The sequence below is a fragment of the Megascapheus bottae genome, chromosome 31 (genome assembly GCF_031878675.1).
Source record: "Megascapheus bottae isolate mThoBot1 chromosome 31, mThoBot2.hap1, whole genome shotgun sequence".
Classification (NCBI taxonomy): Eukaryota; Metazoa; Chordata; class Mammalia; order Rodentia; family Geomyidae; genus Megascapheus; species Megascapheus bottae.
Genome location: NC_143539.1, coordinates 3,735,324 through 3,751,625, shown reverse-complemented (window position 1 = coordinate 3,751,625; position 16,302 = coordinate 3,735,324). Strand labels below are relative to the sequence as shown.

Genomic DNA, 16,302 nt, shown 5'->3' with positions numbered 1-16,302 from the left:
GACACCCATTCCTTCTCCTCCTCCTCCCCCCCCCATCTCCCAAAGCATACCCCAGTGCCTGGGAACAGAGCTGGGGTGTGGAGAGCCCGGATAGCCACCCACAGCTCCTGGACGGCCCCTGGTGGTTGCCAGGGTCGGTGCCTAGGTTTGTCGACTATTCTGGGCCTGGATCCAGCTTCCGCCCTCAGCAGAACACCTTCCCTGGCCCCACTGTTTTCCTTTAAGAGTCAGGAACAGTTTTTATGTGGCCGGAGACCTCTGGATGGTGGCCAGGGGAACAGAGCCTCATTCCTTATTTGTAAGCAGTGAAGATGAGATTTCTTGGAAGATAAAATCTCAGAGGTGAGGCACTCACATGCCAGGCACAGTGTACAGTATTTCACATATGGCTTCTAATCTTCGGAGTAATCTGTTAACTCTGTTCACTGTTAACTCTCATTTTTCCAGACTAGGAAGCTGAGGCACAGTGGAGTAACTGGCCCAACACCAGTGATTCTGGGATAGGGCATGGTGGCTCACATCTGTAATCCCAGCTCCTCAGGAGGCAGAGATGGGAGGATTAGAGTTCAAAGCCAGCCCAGGCATGAGACTCTTATCTCCATTTCACTACCACTGTGGTAGAGTGCTAGCCTTGAGCTAAAAATTTCAAGCACCCAGATCTTGAGTTCAAGCCCAATAACTATCCCCCCCCCCAAATATCATCAAACTAAAAGGAAAAGTACCATGGCTCAGTTAGTATGAGGCCCTGCGTTCAAGTAGTTGTAACCACCAAGAATGGAGAGGGGGGAAAATGATACTGAAAACTCCATTTCTAGCAATCCTAATAGTGTTCCTAACCCATCTTAGCCTCCTGAGCAGCTTGGATTACAGGCATGAACCACTGGCACCGGGCATTTTTTTCTGCCAGTCCTGGGGCTTGAACTCAGGGTCTGCGCAGTCCTTGGGCTTTGTCAAGGCTAGAGCTCTGCCACTTGAGCCTCAGCACCACTTCTGGCTTTTTCTATGTATGTGGTACTGAGGAATTGAACCCAAGTCTTCATGCATGCTGGACAAGCACTCTACCACTAGGCAACACTCCCGGGCCATTCATTCATTCATTCATTCATTTTTGTGGATCGTGGGGCTTGAACTCCGCCTGGGTGCTGTCCCTGAGCTCTTCAGCTCAAGGACACCGCCCTACCCTTCAGCCAAGCGCCGCCTCTCATTTTCTAGAGGTTAACTGGAGATGAGAGTCTCAGGTCCTTTTGTGCCCGGGGCTGGCTTTGAACCTTGATCCTCAGATCTCAGCCTCCTGAGCACATTATTCTTGTAATTATAAACAAATAGAGAGGCCTGAGGATGTTAAACAGGAAGTGATCCAACAACCTGTAATTCCCGCTGTCAGCGGGAATATGCAAATTTGCGAAGACTGGCGGGGGAAAACCATTTAAACCATCTACCTTTACTAATATGGCAGCGTCTCCGCCCGTTCCGATGCACAATCACTTTACCAAGATGGCCGCCACAGGAAGTACGTCATGGAAGGGGGCGGGAGAGCTGCGCGCGCACTTCCACCTCGGATTTTTTTTTTTTTTCCAGCGTCAGGCACTGCGCTCTTCCTTTCACAAGATGGCGGCGGGAAGCAAAGGGGGTGATGCTCAGCCGCGCTCAAAAATCCAGGCCAACTCCGGCTTCCTGGGGCTGCGGCCCACTTCGGTGGACCCGGCGCTGAGGCGACGACGGCGAGGCCCGAGAAATCGGAAGCGAGGGTGGCGGCGGCTCGCCGAGGAGCCGCTGGGCCTGGAAGTCGACCAGTTCCTGGAGGACGTGCGGCTGCAGGAGCGCACGGCCGGGTGCGTGGGGCGGGACTTCCGGGGAGGGGGGCGGGACTTCCAGGCCGGAGCGCGGCTCGGGGTTCCTGGCCCTGGCACCGCGGGGGGATCTGGAGGGCTGGGGTTCCCTGGACGTGAGGCTCCCGGAAGTGGTGGGTACCCCACCGCGGGCCCCTGAAGAACCTTTTATATAAGTACGTCCCACGCCTCCACCTTAGCCCTGAGGCATTTCCCAGAGCTTAAAAATGTACACGCTAGCCGGGCGCAGCGGCTCACGCCTGAAATCCTAGCTCCTCGGGGGGCTGAGTTCTGAGGATCGGGGTTCAGAGGCCGCCCGGGCACCAAAGACCGTGAGACTCTCATCTCCAATTAAGCACCAGGAAACTGGAAGTGGCGCTGTGGCTCAAGGGGTAGGGTGGGAGCCTTGAGCTGAAGAGCTCAGGGACAGCGCCCAGGCCCAGAGTTCAAGCCCCATAATCAGCCTCCCTCCCCCCCAAAAAAACAACACAAAGTTTACACTCTAATCTCATGTGTAGTATTTGTTACTAGCGAAGTTGTAAATGTGAAAAATCCTGCAAGCTAAGACGTGAAGCCTCCCCCTGGGAACCTTTCGTGGTGGGGCGGGCAGGAGGTGATTGAGCTTCAGGAGAATTGAGTTCTGAGACCCCCCTCCCCCGTTAATTTGTCTTTTCGTCGGTATTCCCATCTCTCAGTGGCTTGCTGTCAGAGGCCCCCAATGAAAAGCTGTTCTTCGTGGACACAGGTCCCAAGGAAAAAGGTGAGAAGGAATTTGGAGTGAAGTAAAGCCAGGATTGGTGCTCCTAAGCCTCTTTCATCCTTTTGGGATCAACACTCTTAAGAAAAAACTGTTTCCTGGCATGGTGGTACCTGCCTATGATCTCAGATTATTGGGAGGTGGTAGGAGGAGGCCATTCAGGCGGCCTGAGTTCAAGGCTAGCCTGGCAGTTAATGGAAGTATTTGAGAAACAAAAGATCTGAAGGTTTGACTTGGGTGTCAGCATTTGCTTAGCAATCATGACATTGAGTTAAAATTACCAATACTGGGGTGGGGAGTTTGGCCTGGTAGTAGAGTGCTCACCTAGCATGTATGAAGACCCGGGTTCAATGTCTTGGCACCACATACATAGAAAAAGCTGCAAGTGGTGCTGTGGCTCAAGTGGTTGAGCTCTATCCCTGAGAAAGCCCAAGGATAGTGTTCAGGCAAGTCCCAGGACTGGCAGAAAAAAAAAAATACCAGTAGGCACTGGTGGCTTACACTTATAAACCCAGCTATTCAGGAGGCTGAGATCTGAAGATTGGGGTTCAAAGCCAGCCCCTGGGAGAAAGTCTGTGAGTCCCTTGCCTATAATTAACCACCAGAAAAATTTGAAGTGGGACCAGGTCTCTAATTGCTAGAATGTTAGCACTGAACAAAAAGAGCTCAGGGTCAGCAACCAGGCTCTGAGCTCAAGTGCCATGATCTACAAAAAAGAACAATAAAAAGAACCAGTACTGGGGCTGGGAGTTTGGCCTAGTGGTAGAGTGTTGCCTAGCATGCATGAAGACTCGGGTTCGATTCTTTGGTACCATATACTTAGAAAATAAAAAGCTGGAAGTGGTGCTGAGGCTCAAGTGGTAGAGCTCTAGCCTTGAGAAAGTCCAAGGACAGTGCTCAGGCCCTGAGCTCAAGCCCAGGACTGGCAAAAACAAACAAAAAAAACAAAGAAAAAAGCAGTGCTGATTTTTGTGTGCCAGTACTGTGGCTTGAACTTAGGACCTAAGTGCTGAAATTGAGCTTCTCCCCCTCTCCCAAGGCTGGTGCTCTACCCCTTGGGTGTTTTGATGGTTAATTGGAGATGAGAGTCTCACTTGCTTTTTCTGTCCAAGCTGGCTTTGATCCTCAGATCTCAGCCTCCTAAAATTATAGAGTGAGTCACCGGTACTACCAGTGCTTCTTAAAGAAGGAATTGGGATTGTGGGTCAAATTTTAGAGCACCTTTCTAACAAGGTCCAGGCCCAGGGAAAAGCCAGCTAGAGGCCTGCCTTTCCAAATAGATTAGAAACAAGTTAGAGTGTTCACTGCAGAGAAGCCCCTGCCTTAGCAGGTCACATCTGTTCTCGCTAGCTGAACTGACATAAGAACAAGAGGTTCTCTACCAGGCAGGGAGGGAGCTGCTTTCAACATGCTTGCCGTCTTGATTAGACTGCTGGGTCCAGACCTGCTGAAACTCGTACAGGAAAGACTGCTTCCTCTTGTTTCTCTAGACAGGGTCTCACTGTGCCGCACAGGCGGGCTTGCAACTTGCCATGCTCCTGCCTTGGCCTCCCAAGTGCTGGGGTTACAGGCGTGCACCCCCACACCTGTCTAGTAACAGCATCTGTGTCAGTAATGACAGCCCCACACTAAAATGGTGTTCTCTGCTTTAATAAAGCAGGCTGCAGTGGCTGCTGTGTGGGCTAGAGAGCTGGTGGCCTCCCTGGCAAGCCAGTGCAGCCCTGATTGTGATACTCTGTCCTGATATGGTTTGTTTTTTTGTGTGGCCTTGAATTCCACAGTCTCACTAAGCTTTTGCACTCACCACTGCTGCTCTTCCATTTGAGTCACATCTCTGGTCCAGCTTCTTTCCTAGTTAATTAGAGGTGGGGTCTTACATCACACTGTGACCCTCGCAGCCTCCTGAGCTGCTAGGATTGCAGGCGTGAGCCCCGGTGTCTGACTGCAGTAGCGTTCTTAGAAGTGGTAAAGTAGAGACGGCTGCTGCCGTGTCCTCCCCGACCTCTTCCCCATGGGTCTGTGGCTCTTTTCCTGTGGGTGGGAGAAGAGCATTGTGGTGTCTCCACTGATGGGGCCCTCAAGTCCCTGGGGTGGGATGGGGTTGGTCTGTGGTGGGGGCGAGGCCTGAAGCCTGGGTTCTGTCACTTCAGAGCGGACCAGGAAGACCCAGGTCCAGAAGAAGCCCACGCGTGTCCAGAAGCCCCTGCGTGTGGACCTCACCCTTGAGAACACATCCAAGGTCCCTGCCCCCAAGGAGTGAGTGTCTCTGCACATCGCCAGGGAGGGCTGAGGGGTGGCATGGGGAATGAGGATGCCCTGGGATCCATGTCTGGAGCCAGATCAGAAAGAGGGCTTGGTATCAAGCAGTGTGGGAGCAGAGGGCCAGGGTATGGAGGCTGTGGTCATTCTTGGCTTGGGAGGGGTACTGGCTACTGTTGGGGCTGTGGCCTCATCTGCTGCCCTCCTCTCCCAACAGCATCCTCGCCCACCAGGTTCCTAATGCCAAGAAGCTCCGGAGGAAGGAGCAGCTATGGGAGAGGCTGGCAAGGCAGGGCCAGGTGCCGCGGGAGGTTCGCAGGGCCCAGGCCCGGCTCCTGAATCCTCCTGCAGCCAAGGCCAAGCCCGGGCCCCAGGACACCACCGAGCGGCCCTTCTATGACCTCTGGACCCCCGACAGTGAGTGACTGCTGTCATCTGCAGCATGGCTGGGATGTCCCATGCAGCTTGTGTGGCGGGCACGAGTGTATACGGTGTGCAAGGGAGGCCCTGCAGGTTGCTTTGACTGTCCACCTTCTCAACCCTTCCAGACATGGTCGGATGGGTGTTCAAGGACCCTTAGGGGCTCAGAGCCTCTCCTCATCCGAACATCAGTGTTGCCTTTCATAGTGAGGGTAGCTGGAGGGTCCCCGAGGGCCACGGTCCTTTTTCTCGCTAGGTCTACAGCTGCCCTTGCTCTCTCTCCAGACCCTCTGGACCGGCCACTGGTTGGCCAGGATGAGTTTTTCCTGGAGCAGACCAAGAAGAAAGGTGTGAAGGTGAGGCTTGTGGAATCAGGGATGGGGTCCTCTGAGCAAAGATTCCAGAAGCAGCCGGCTGGTACCCTCCATGCTGGAGTGGCCTCCAGGGCTCAAGCATCCACCCCTGCCCATTGTGTCCCAATCTTTTTTTTTTTTTTTTTTTTCAGCCCTAGGGCTTGAACTCAGGGCCTGGGTACAGTCCTTGGGTTTTTTCCTCAAGGCTAGCGCTCTATCACTTGAGCCCCAGCACCACTTCAAGCTTTTCTATGTATGTACTACAAAGGAATTGAACCTGGGTCTTTGTGCATGCTAGGCAAGCACTCTACCAGTAGGCCAAACTCCTGGCCCCCATTGTGTCTCTCTCTTTTTTTTGTTAGTCGTGAGGCTTGAACTCTGGGGTTGGGTGCTATCCCTGAGCCACAGCGCCACTTCCCATTTTCTTGTCTTCCCATTTTCTAGTCTCTTGGTCTTTAGTGCTCCAGGCTGGCTTTGAACCATGTCCTCAGATCTCAATCTCCTGAGTAGCTAAAATCACAGGCGTGAGCCACCATGCCTGGCTGTGTCTCCCCCATTCTTATAGATGAACAGGAAAGAGACTGGGGTGCAGGTCAGGGGTGAGCCATTGAGTTGGGGTGCCGTATTGGGAAGGAGGGAGGAGGGGTGGCGTGCAGGGTGAGAGGTGAGGCAGATGGCAGGGGGCCCCTCCGGTGGGAGCTCATCTGCAGTGCGGTGGCATGTGGAGAGGCTCAGGGTCTTGCCGGCAGGTCTCAGGGCTAGGCTGTGGTGGGAGGGAAGGACTAGGAGCTGGTGGCTGAGATGCTAACGCCTCAGCTTTGGGCCTCATTTTTCCGGCCTCCATTCTACAGCGGCCACCACGCCTCCACATCAAGCCCTCCCAGGTGCCCGCCGTGGAGGTGACGGCAGCTGGAGCCTCCTACAACCCAACCTTCCAAGACCACCAGGTGGGTGCTGGCAGCCCTGCCACCTGCTTTCCCCCACACCCCCATCCCTGCAAGATTGAGAGGCTTCCTGTCCTTGCCTTCCTGTCACTGAGCGCTCCCCTTCAGGAGCCAGCTGGGGAGTGCCACTGCTCCGGGGGGGCCCATCTCAACACCCCCTGTGTCCCCTCAGGCTCTGCTCCGGGCTGCACATGAAGTCGAGGTACAGCGCCAGAAGGAGGCGGAGAAGCTGGAGCGGCAGCTGGCCTTGCCCCCCTCAGAGCAGGCTGCCACCCAGGTCAGTGCGCCCCTGCCGGCAGGCCCCGCCCACTAGCCTGCCTGGCCACGCCCCCGCCCACTGGCCTCCCAGGTCTCTCCTCCCACCCGACAGCCGTGGCCACGCCCTTCCTGTGCTCACCTCTGCAGGAGACCGTGTTCCGGGAGATGTGCGAGGGGCTGCTGGAGGAGTCAGATGGGGAGGAGGAGGCGGCGGCGGGCGGCGACCCCGGAGCTCCCGAGGCCGATGATGGGCTCAGAACCCGACGGGCCGCTGCCACCGCAGAGAAGAAGACGGAGCAGCAGCGGCGGCGGGAGAAGGCTGCCCGCAGGAAGGTGAGCACTGGGGGCGCAGTAAGAGGCTGCAGTCAGCGGGAGGGGGGAGGAGGGGGCACCCCGGCCGGGCGCAGGGCCCGCGGCGGCCCCGCTGATCCCGGCCCTTCATCCCCTCGGTCCCCAGCGGGTTCTGCAGGCCGCGCTGCGCGCCGCCCGGCTCCAGCACCAGGAACTCTTCCGGCTGCGCGGGATCAAGGCGCAGGTGGCGCTGCGGCTGGTGGAGCTGGCACGCAGGCGCGAGCGGCGGAGGTTGCAGAGGCTGGCAGAGGCCGACAAGCCCCGCCGGCTGGGGCGGCTCAAGTGAGAGCTGGGTGGAGGCTTAGGGAGCTGGGGGGTCTGGCCCGGGTTGTGCCTCCAGAAGTCTGCGCCTGGGAGGGGTGGGCACCTGTGTCTGCTCCTCCGGGAGTCTGACCCTGGGTGCCCATGGCTCTTGGTCTGCAGGTACCAGGACCCTGACATCGATGTGCAGCTCAGCTCCCAGTTGTCCGACTCGCTCAGGACCCTGAAGGTGCCTGGCCTTGGGGCGTGGTGGGGATGCCCCGTGCCCAGTGATGACTCTTATCCTTGCTCCCCGTGCCCCTTGGGGCTGTGGGCGACACCTTGGCTGCCCTTGGGCGGGCCGGCTGGGCCATGCCTGGGGACTGAGGGCACGGGGCGTGGTGGGACGGGGGGAGGGGGGCACCACTCTCGGAAGTCCTACCCTTCATCCTGCCCCAGTCCTGCTGGTGTCTTCCTCGGAACCACACCATCCATTCCTCCATGGCTTCTCACCTGGCCTCTGCCCAACAGGACGGAGCCTTGAGCTTGGGCAGCAGAACCAAGCCCTGGCATTCTAGAGGCAGTGCTGGGGCTTTTTTTGGACCTGTCCATAGCAGCGTCGGAGCCCTTGGCTTCTGCCATCCTGCTGATTATTTGTCTGTCCCACAGCCCGAGGGCAACATCCTGCGAGATCGCTTCAAGAGCTTCCAGAAGAGGAACATGATCGAGCCCCGGGAGCGAGCCAAGTGAGGGGCCCAGCGTGGGCAGGTGGGGTGCAGGTCTGGGTGTGGTGGAGGCCTGGTCCCCTTACACTCTCCCCTCTCCAGGTTCAAGCGCAAGTACAAAGTGAAGCTGGTGGAGAAACGGGCCTTCCGGGAGATCCAGTGAGTGGAGAGGGCCGGCTTGCCTGACCCCAAAGACCCTTCCCCTCCATCTGCGGGGCCAACCCAGGGGAGGCACTGTACTCCAGGGTAGGGAGGCCCCACAGGAAAGGCAGAGCCAGAAGTAGTCTGGACTCCTCATCTACCCCAACTCCTCTTTCTGTCCCCAGGTTGTAGCAGCTGGGATGCTGCATCCGGGCCCCTAGCTTTTGAAGGATGCTGGAGCTCCGCCCCTAAGCCAAGCGGTGCTGGCCCTGCCGCTCAATAAAGCTCTGTGATAACCCGTGGGCCTCGAGTGTTTCCTTCACCCGATCTGACACCCTCACTCTTTGGCTGATGCTGTACCCCCCGAGCCATGCCTCCAGCCCAGCATAAATTTTTTTGATCGGTCCTGGGACTTGAACTCTGGGCCTGGGCGTTGTCCCTGAACTCTTCAGCTCACAGCTACTGCCCTACCCTGAGCCACGTGGTTAATTGGAAATAAGAGTCTCACCGTTCTTTAGTTGCCCAGGCTGGCTTTGAACCTCCATCCTCAGATCTCACCCTCCTGAGTAGCTGGAATTACAGGTGTGAGCCACTGTGGGCTTCCGAACATAACTTACTTTTGTTGGGTTCTCTGTGTGTGTCTGGGTCTGTTTAGTTGCTTCTGGGTCTTGAACTGGGGGAGGGGGAGGGGCGCCCAGGCGCTGTCCCTGAGCTCTTTTTATTTTAAGGCTGGCCACTTGGAGCCTCAGCTCCACTTTCAGCTTTTAAAATCTGGTGGTATTAGAGGTAAGAGTCCTTCAGGGACTGTTCTGCCCTAGGATGGCTTTGAACTATGATCCTCAGAGCTCAACTTGCTGCCTAGCTAGAATGGCAGGCCTGGGCTCCTGCACCCTGCTTTCGCTGTTTGACTTGGGGTGTGGGCAGCTCTGAGATGGTGAAGGCCCTGGCTCTGGTCTCTGCCCTCCCACCTTGGCCAGCGCCTGGGATGGGCAGCCCGGGGGGGCCGGCACAGGTGTTTCCAGCTGGGGTGGGGTGCAGTGCGTCTCCTCAAGATGTCCAGTGCCCGGCCTGGCGGGGAGTGGGGGGGCCCTCCTGGGGTGCTGGTCCGAGGGTGAGGCAGGACGGGAGCCTGCCTCCTAGCAGCTGTGGGGAAAGTGCAGGTGTGCAGGCCAGTGGTGAAGGGTAGGGGGGCCTGGCTGGCCGCGGCGCACACCTGGAGCCCTGAGTGCAGATACAATCTTGATTTCTGCTGCCGGGGCGCAGAGGCAGGACTAGTTCCATCCACCCTGAGCAGAGCATCAGCAAGAACCCATCCCCAGTAGATAGGCAGGGCATGCCAGCGCCCCATGCCCCTTCCTCCCAGCACAGGGCTTGCAGGCCTGAGCTCTCAAGATGGGCTTCACAGTAGCAATTCAGACATGCCCTTATGTCACTACTTAAACTCTACAAGGTGGGGGAGTGTTGAAATCTGAAATATGGCTTTTCCTTCTAAGGATGCAAATTAGTCTAAGACTTGTCTGGACAGGATATGAAATGGACATTTCTCCCGACCCCCACAACCCTGAATTATTGACATTGTACTTGCTAGAGAGAGAGATAAGCCTTATCACCGGGCAGTGTGAGAGGGAGGGAGAATTCTCTGGGTGATGACAAAATGATGTAGCTTGGCTTTCCTGTTCCACTGGAGGCTTCCATTGTCGGAAATGTTTGTGTTCAATTAAATTGCATGGTGCTTTAGAGATGGGTTTTGTGAAAAGGAATGCTGCTCCGTCGAATCTATTAATGCCTGCCTCAATGGCAAGCCTAACACACACACCTGGGGTATTAGACACAAACCAGAGCAAAGGGCAAAACACAAAGTCTCAGTGCACATTGTATTGGGAAGGCAACCTCAAATAAATAGAAGCCACAGGAGGCTCAGCATGGCAGGGTAGTGCACTCATGTAATCTCAGCTACTCAGGACGCGGAGCAAAGGGAATCCTGGCTTGAAGTTGGTACTGGCAAAAGCCAGAGACCTTGTCTGTGCCTGGGAAATGGGCAGCCCTGAGTTCAAGTCCCCCCCCCCCAATTTAAATAAGTTGTCATCTCAGCGACTCAAAGGTGGAGATTGAGTGAAGTGCTAAGCATTTGCAAGTTTCAGCCATGCCCTGAGCATGGTGTCCAGGGCTGTCATCCCAGCCATGTAGGAAGCACAGAGTCAGAGAGACATGGAGGGAAGATCCTTCAGGCCAGGTGGCCCTCTCCCTCTGAGCCCTGCACTTCAAGGGTGAGAGCAAGAAGCCCTGGCGGGAGTGGACGCAGGCGCCCTCTGGTGGCCCTGTGGGACACGGGCTTTAGGAATGTGGAGTTGGTGTTCCATTAGAACCTTCCACACCCAGCAGTTAGGCCTCCGGGCCTGTGGATGGAAGCGGTCCACCCTTAGCTTCGTGAGGCAATTCCTGACGGCATGCTTGCTCATGCTCAAACCCAACGGAACACCAAGGTGAGGGAGGTTGGTTCTGCTCACCCACCACGTTCTCATCCCTGCCTTTCCATCCTGGCCTGTTCTGGTGCAACGGCAATCCCCAGACCTTCAAGCACATTTTTTGGGGGATCGGGGTGCTGTCCTTGAGCTCTTCAGCTCAAGGCTACCACCTTACCCCTGGGCCTGGGCACTGTCCCTGAGCTCTTCAGCTCAAGGCCAAGCCCCATTTCCTGTTTTCTAGAGGTTAATTGGAGATGAGTCTCAGGTTCTTTTGTTCCTGGGCTGGCTTTGAACCTTGATCCTCCGATCTCAGTCTTCTGAGTATCTAGGGTTACAGGTGTGAGCCACTGTGCCCCGCAAGCACATTTTTTTTTTTTTAAAGTAGTCCTGGGGCTTGAACTCAGGGTCTGGGCTCTGTCCAAGGCTAGTACTCTACCACTTGAGCCACAGTGCCACTACCCGCTTTTTCTGTGTGGTATGGTGCCGAGGAATTGAATCCAGAGCTTCTGTGTATGCTAAGCAGGCACTCTACCTCTAGGCCACATTCCCAGCCCCAAATGACTCCTTTATAAGTGAAATAGTTCTCAGCAAAGCCTGCTAGGGGGCTCAACGCTCAGGTTTTTATTGAGGTGTGGTTGCAGTGCATCTAGGGTAGGTATACACCCCAGATCCTGAGTTCCACTACAAAAACAAACAAAAAACAGCAACAACAACAACAAAAAAACAGGCATTCACCACAGTCAGTGCGGCCATTTCTGAAGTCACTGAGATTGTAGGCGATAACCACTATGCCTAGTTGCCTTTTTTTTTTTTTTTTTTTTTTCCCACTCCTGGGCTTGAGCTCAGGGTCTGAGCACTGTCCTTGGGCTTTCTCAAGGCTAGAGCTCTACCACTTGAGCCTCACCACCACTTCTGGCTTTTTTTCTATGTATGTGGTACTGAGGAATCAAACCTGGGTCTTCGTGCATGCCAGGCAAGCACTCAACCACTAGGCCAAACTCCCAGCCCTTTTTTTTTTTTGCCAGTCCTGGGGCTTGGAGACAGCCTGGGCACCGTCCCTAAGTTCTTGTGCAGAAGGCTAGTGCTCTACCAACTTGAACCACAGCTCTTTTTTCTGTACCCTAACACACTGGATCTGGAGTCCTAGACAAGAGATCCACTTCTGGGGCTCTGATCTCTGGGTTTCCTGTTAAGCTACTTGGTCCCAAGAAATATAAGAAAACCCAACACTGACAAGACCGGAGAGGAACTTCTACAAGTGAGGCATTTTAGCCTCAGCATGTTGGGACTACAAGCGTGTACCACCACATGGGGTTTGGGTAGAGGCCCCGTCCTTTGTCTTGGCGCCTGACACCCCTGGCCAGGTCTGTGGAAGCGGGAAGGCTGAGCTCAGGGCCTGGGCTCTGTTCCGGAGCTCTTTTCCCCTCCAGGCTATTGCCCCACCGTGTTTTGAGGCCCAGTGGGACTTGAGTGGGTTAACCGAGATCAGAGTCTCGTGGAGTTTGCTTTCCAGGCTGGCTTTGAACATGCAGCCTCCTGAGTAGCTGCACCCCCAGCTTTGTTGGTGAAACCGAGTGGCCATCCCCTGGGGGTGATGAGGCGGGAGAGGGAGAAAGCAGGGAAAGGTGGGGCCCCTGGCGTGCCCGCTTCCGCACCCCTGGGCTGGGAGACCAGGGGCCCACACATATAAAGAGGGGTGCCAGGGGGCGGGGTGAGCCGGCGCGCGGCGCCCTTCCAGGAATCTTCCTCTCCCCGCAGGGTCAACCCGAGCCCTGGAAGGGGAGGGGGGTTGTCAGCGCCACGTGCCTCAGTTTCCCCTCGGGCGATCTCGCAGGCGAAGGCGCCGTCCCGGCCCCGTGGACCGTACCATCCCCGCGGGGGGACCCTTCCGGGGAGCCCGGGGAACCCTCTCCCTGCGGCGCCGCCCTCCCCACTCCGCCCCCCCTCTCCGGGTTGGTTGGTCCCGCGCAGGCGCAGACCTCGCCCCGCGCGCCCCCCCACCCACCTCGAGTGTGTGGCTGGCGTCGTCGCTGCGCTCCGCAGCCATGGTCCTCGCCGTGCGGGTCGTGTACTGGTGGGCTCGGGGGTCCCGCGGGGCCGGGGCGCGCAGGCGCGGTGGGGAGGGCTGGGCTCCTGCTCTCCGGCGTCTTTGCGGGGCGGGGGGTGGGGGGAAGATTCCCAGGTAGAACAGGAGAAAGGCCCCGGGCGGGGGGCGCTCCGGGCCCGGGCTCCTCCCCTCGCCGCTCGGACCTCAGTTTCCCCGGCTGGAGAGCTAGGGCCGAGCCGAGGGCCGCGCGCCCCAGGCCCGATCCCCTTCTTAGGCAGCGGCCGCCCTCCCTGCGTCCGGCCGGAGAGCCCCCTCCGCGGGGGGCAGGCCGCGCCCCGCTCCCTCTGAAGCCCGCGCCCCTCCCTCTCCCCTCTCCCATGCCCCGTGCCTGCCTCTCCTGCATTGTGCCCGCGCGATCCCACCCACCAGTGGCGCCTGAGGCTACAAGCCCAAGGTGAGTCTCCGCCCACGGAGCAGGGGAGGGCACATGGGATCGGGGGACCCCCCCCCCCAGCACACAGCATGACCTCTGACCTCTCCTCTGTGCCAGTATCTCCAGCTCAAGAAGAAACTGGAAGATGAGTTCCCGGGTTGTTTGGACATCGTGAGTTTGCCCTTGCCTGTGCCTTGGGCTTGGGCCGCAGTGGGCGGGGCAGGGTGACCCCAGGGCCCTGAGCTGTCCCTCTCCCCGTCCTCAGTGTGGCGAGGGCACACCGCAGGTCACTGGCTTCTTTGAGGTCATGGTAGCCGGGAAGTTGGTTCACTCGAAGAGGGTGAGTCTGCACCTCCTCTTGTGGGGGGCTCTCCTGGGGCTGGGGTCGATGTGGGGGGTCCTGGCTCACTCCACCCCCTCCTTATCCAGAGAGGTGATGGCTACGTGGACACCGAGGTGAAGTTTCTGAGGCTGGTGGCCGCCATCAAAGCTGCCTTGGCCCAGGGCTAGGGTGCCCTGAAGGCGGAGGTGAGGGCCCTGGCGGGGTCACCCTGCTGTCTCCTGTGTCTCCCCCCCAGTGTCCGTGATTATCATCAGGTGCCAGTACACCAGTGCATTCTGGTTCCAGAGTTGGAAGTGGAGCTGGTCCCGTGGCCTCACTCCATGTGGCCCACCTCCCCTCCTAGCCGGGACCCAGCCAGGGCCTCTTGAGCCACAGCTGCCCCTCTCTTTTCTTTTGTATTTTCTTTTCTCACTACCTTTGCCCAGGCTAGACTCAATTGAACCCTTCCTCTACCTCCCAAGCCGCTGAGATGACAGGCTAGAGTCACCATGCCCAGATAGTTAAGCTCCATTTTGTTCAATTTCCAGTGATATCACCGACCAAGAGAACTCCCTGCATCCAGGGCTGGCCTAGAACTGCTATCTGCTGGATTTCAGCCTCTAGAGTAGCTAGCACCTGGCACCTTTTTACCCATTTAAGCTGTCACGTCCCCCCGCCACCTGTGCTTCCAGGGCTCTCCCCTGTTTTCATTTCTCTCCATCCTTAACACTGTTTTCTCTCCTCAGCCCAGGGCCCTCGGTCTGCCCCTCCATGCACGCTTGATGACAGGAAGGACTGAAATGTCTGGCGACCCCTGGTCCTTCCTCGATGTTATTGTGGCCTCTGGGTGGGGGCAGAGATCGATGCCCCTGGGCTCTGCCTCTGTGTGGGAGAGTGAGGACCCCTCGCACCTCTGCCCGCAGCCCCCCTCCTGCCCCCATTTACCCCACTACCCCCTTCCCCCATTCCAGGCCCCCTCTCCCCACCACCCTGTTTTGTCAGATGTGAAACTATGGCTCCTTTCTCCATCTACTGCCATGAAGAATGGTTTAAGAGTTCAATAAACGTTCAATAAACATGAGTTCAGAGCAAGCTGCCTGTGTGTCTGTCTGTTCTGGCTCAGCCCAGGGCCCTGTAGCCTTACCCTTTGCCCAGCCACAGAGAAACCACACCAATGTCCCACGCCTGATGATTCTGGTAGGTTTTTTTTTTTTTTTTTTTGCCAGTCCTGGGGCTTAAACTCAGGGCCTGGCCACTGTCTCTGAGCTTCTTTTGCTCAAGGCTAGAGCTCTATCACTTGAGCCACAGCCACCTTTCTTTTTCTGTGTATTTGGTACTGAGGAATCGAATCCAGGACTTTGTGCATACTAAGCAAACACTCTACCACTAGGCCATTCTCCCAGCCCTTTTTCTAGGCTGGCTTTTTTTTTTTTTTTTTTTAGGCTGACTTTTTAAAATTTTTTTTTTTTTTTTTGCCAGTTGTGGGGCTTGAACTCAGGGCCTGAGCACTGTCCTTGGACTTTTTTTCCCAAGGCTAGAGCTCTGCCACTTGAGCCACAGCACCACTTCTAGCTTTTTTCTATGTATGTGGTATTGAGGAATCGAACCTGGGTCTTCATGCATGCTAGGCAAGCACTCTACCACTAGGCCAAACTCCCAGCCCCAATGGCTTTTTTTATTTTTTGGTCTGGGCCTAGGTATTGTCCTTGACCTCAAGGCTATCTTCCCTACTCTTTGAGCCACAGCACCACTTCTAGTTTTCTAGTGGTTAATTGGAGATAAGAGTCTCATGGACTTTAGTGCCCATGCTGGCTTTGAACCCTGATCCCAGCCTCTTGAGTAGCTAGGATGACAGGCGTGAGCCATCAGCACCTGGCTTCTAAGTTGGCTTTGAACCCCAGTCCTCCAGGTTTCAGCCTCCTGAGTGGCCTCCTGGCTCGTTTTACTTTGGGATAGGCTCTTGCATTTTGCCTGGTCCCCCTGGGCGAGTTTTCCGACTGACTCTTGCAGACACTCAGGTAGGCCTCTGAACCACAGGCAGGTAGCATCTTCCACTCCCCAGGTCTGAAGGCTTAGACCGGAAGTGGTGCGCTCACCTCTAGCCACACCCCAGTGGCTAGTGGTGGTATTGGCCGTGTCCATCCGGCAGAACTGGAAGCCAGGATTAGCCTCAAAGCATTGGGTGGCTGGAGTTCACACCACACAATGAGCACTTTCACAGCACTGCCGCCCAGTGGCCACCTCTGGAACTGCCTCATCACTTTTTTCATAACATGTGCCCAGCTGCCAGGCCCCCATCTGTTTAAGAAAACTAACAGTAACTGCTTAACATCATGCCGTCCTGAGGTTAATTTGCTCATTTGTCTTTATGTGCGACCCAGAACCAGACCCAGCTGTGTAACATTTGGTCCTAATGTTCTGTCCTCCGTTGTTTTATTTTTGTTTGTCAGTTCTAGGGCTTGAACTCAGGGCCTGAGCACTGTCCTTGAGCTTTCTCAAGGCTCGAACTCTGTCATTTGAGCCACAGTGCCATTCCTGGCTGTGTGTGTGTGTGTGTGTGTGGTACTGAGGAATAGAACCCAGGGCTTCCTGAATGCTAGGCAAGCACTTTACCTGTGGGCTATGTTCTCAGCCCTCAGTTATTTAGTGTGTGTCCCTCCATACATGGGTGCCAATATCAAGGCTTGAACTCAGGATCGAAGTGCTGTCTTTGAGATTTTTTTGCTCAAGGCCGCTGCTTTACCATTTGAGATACAGC

At 56.4% G+C, this 16,302-nt stretch overlaps 2 protein-coding genes and 1 non-coding gene across 3 annotated transcripts; all 3 read left to right on the top strand.

Annotated features, from left to right (window-relative positions):
• Window positions 1–1,479: 1,479 nt before the first annotated feature.
• Nop53 (NOP53 ribosome biogenesis factor) lies at window positions 1,480–8,299 on the top strand. The gene is made up of 12 exons (XM_090322112.1): window positions 1,480–1,832; window positions 2,525–2,589; window positions 4,737–4,842; window positions 5,063–5,262; window positions 5,551–5,621; window positions 6,470–6,565; window positions 6,735–6,839; window positions 6,968–7,153; window positions 7,278–7,453; window positions 7,595–7,661; window positions 8,081–8,157; window positions 8,239–8,299. The coding sequence occupies exons 1-12, from the start codon at window positions 1,495–1,497 to the stop codon at window positions 8,297–8,299; spliced, it is 1,548 nt and encodes a 515-aa protein (XP_090178238.1). The 5' UTR covers window positions 1,480–1,494.
• LOC150043645 (small nucleolar RNA SNORD23) lies at window positions 7,696–7,803 on the top strand. Its single transcript, XR_016533435.1, has one exon. It is a non-coding gene; the product is annotated as a small nucleolar RNA SNORD23 (small nucleolar RNA).
• A 4,439-nt stretch (window positions 8,300–12,738) lies between the features above and the next one.
• Window positions 12,739–14,636, top strand: Selenow (selenoprotein W). The gene is made up of 6 exons (XM_090323038.1): window positions 12,739–12,816; window positions 13,219–13,243; window positions 13,340–13,393; window positions 13,488–13,562; window positions 13,652–13,750; window positions 14,291–14,636. The coding sequence occupies exons 1-5, from the start codon at window positions 12,788–12,790 to the stop codon at window positions 13,730–13,732; spliced, it is 264 nt and encodes an 87-aa protein (XP_090179164.1). The 5' UTR covers window positions 12,739–12,787; the 3' UTR covers window positions 13,733–13,750; window positions 14,291–14,636.
• Window positions 14,637–16,302: the final 1,666 nt, after the last annotated feature.

Excerpts from the sequence above, each read along its gene's own strand:
- Nop53 (XM_090322112.1), top strand. The coding sequence starts at position 1,495 with ATGGCCGCCACAGGAAGTACGTCATGGAAGGGGGCGGGAGAGCTGCGC. Across the intron at positions 6,840-6,967 it reads CAGAGCAGGCTGCCACCCAG|GAGACCGTGTTCCGGGAGAT; the intron begins GTCAGTGCGCCC and ends TCACCTCTGCAG. Across the intron at positions 7,154-7,277 it reads AGAAGGCTGCCCGCAGGAAG|CGGGTTCTGCAGGCCGCGCT; the intron begins GTGAGCACTGGG and ends CTCGGTCCCCAG.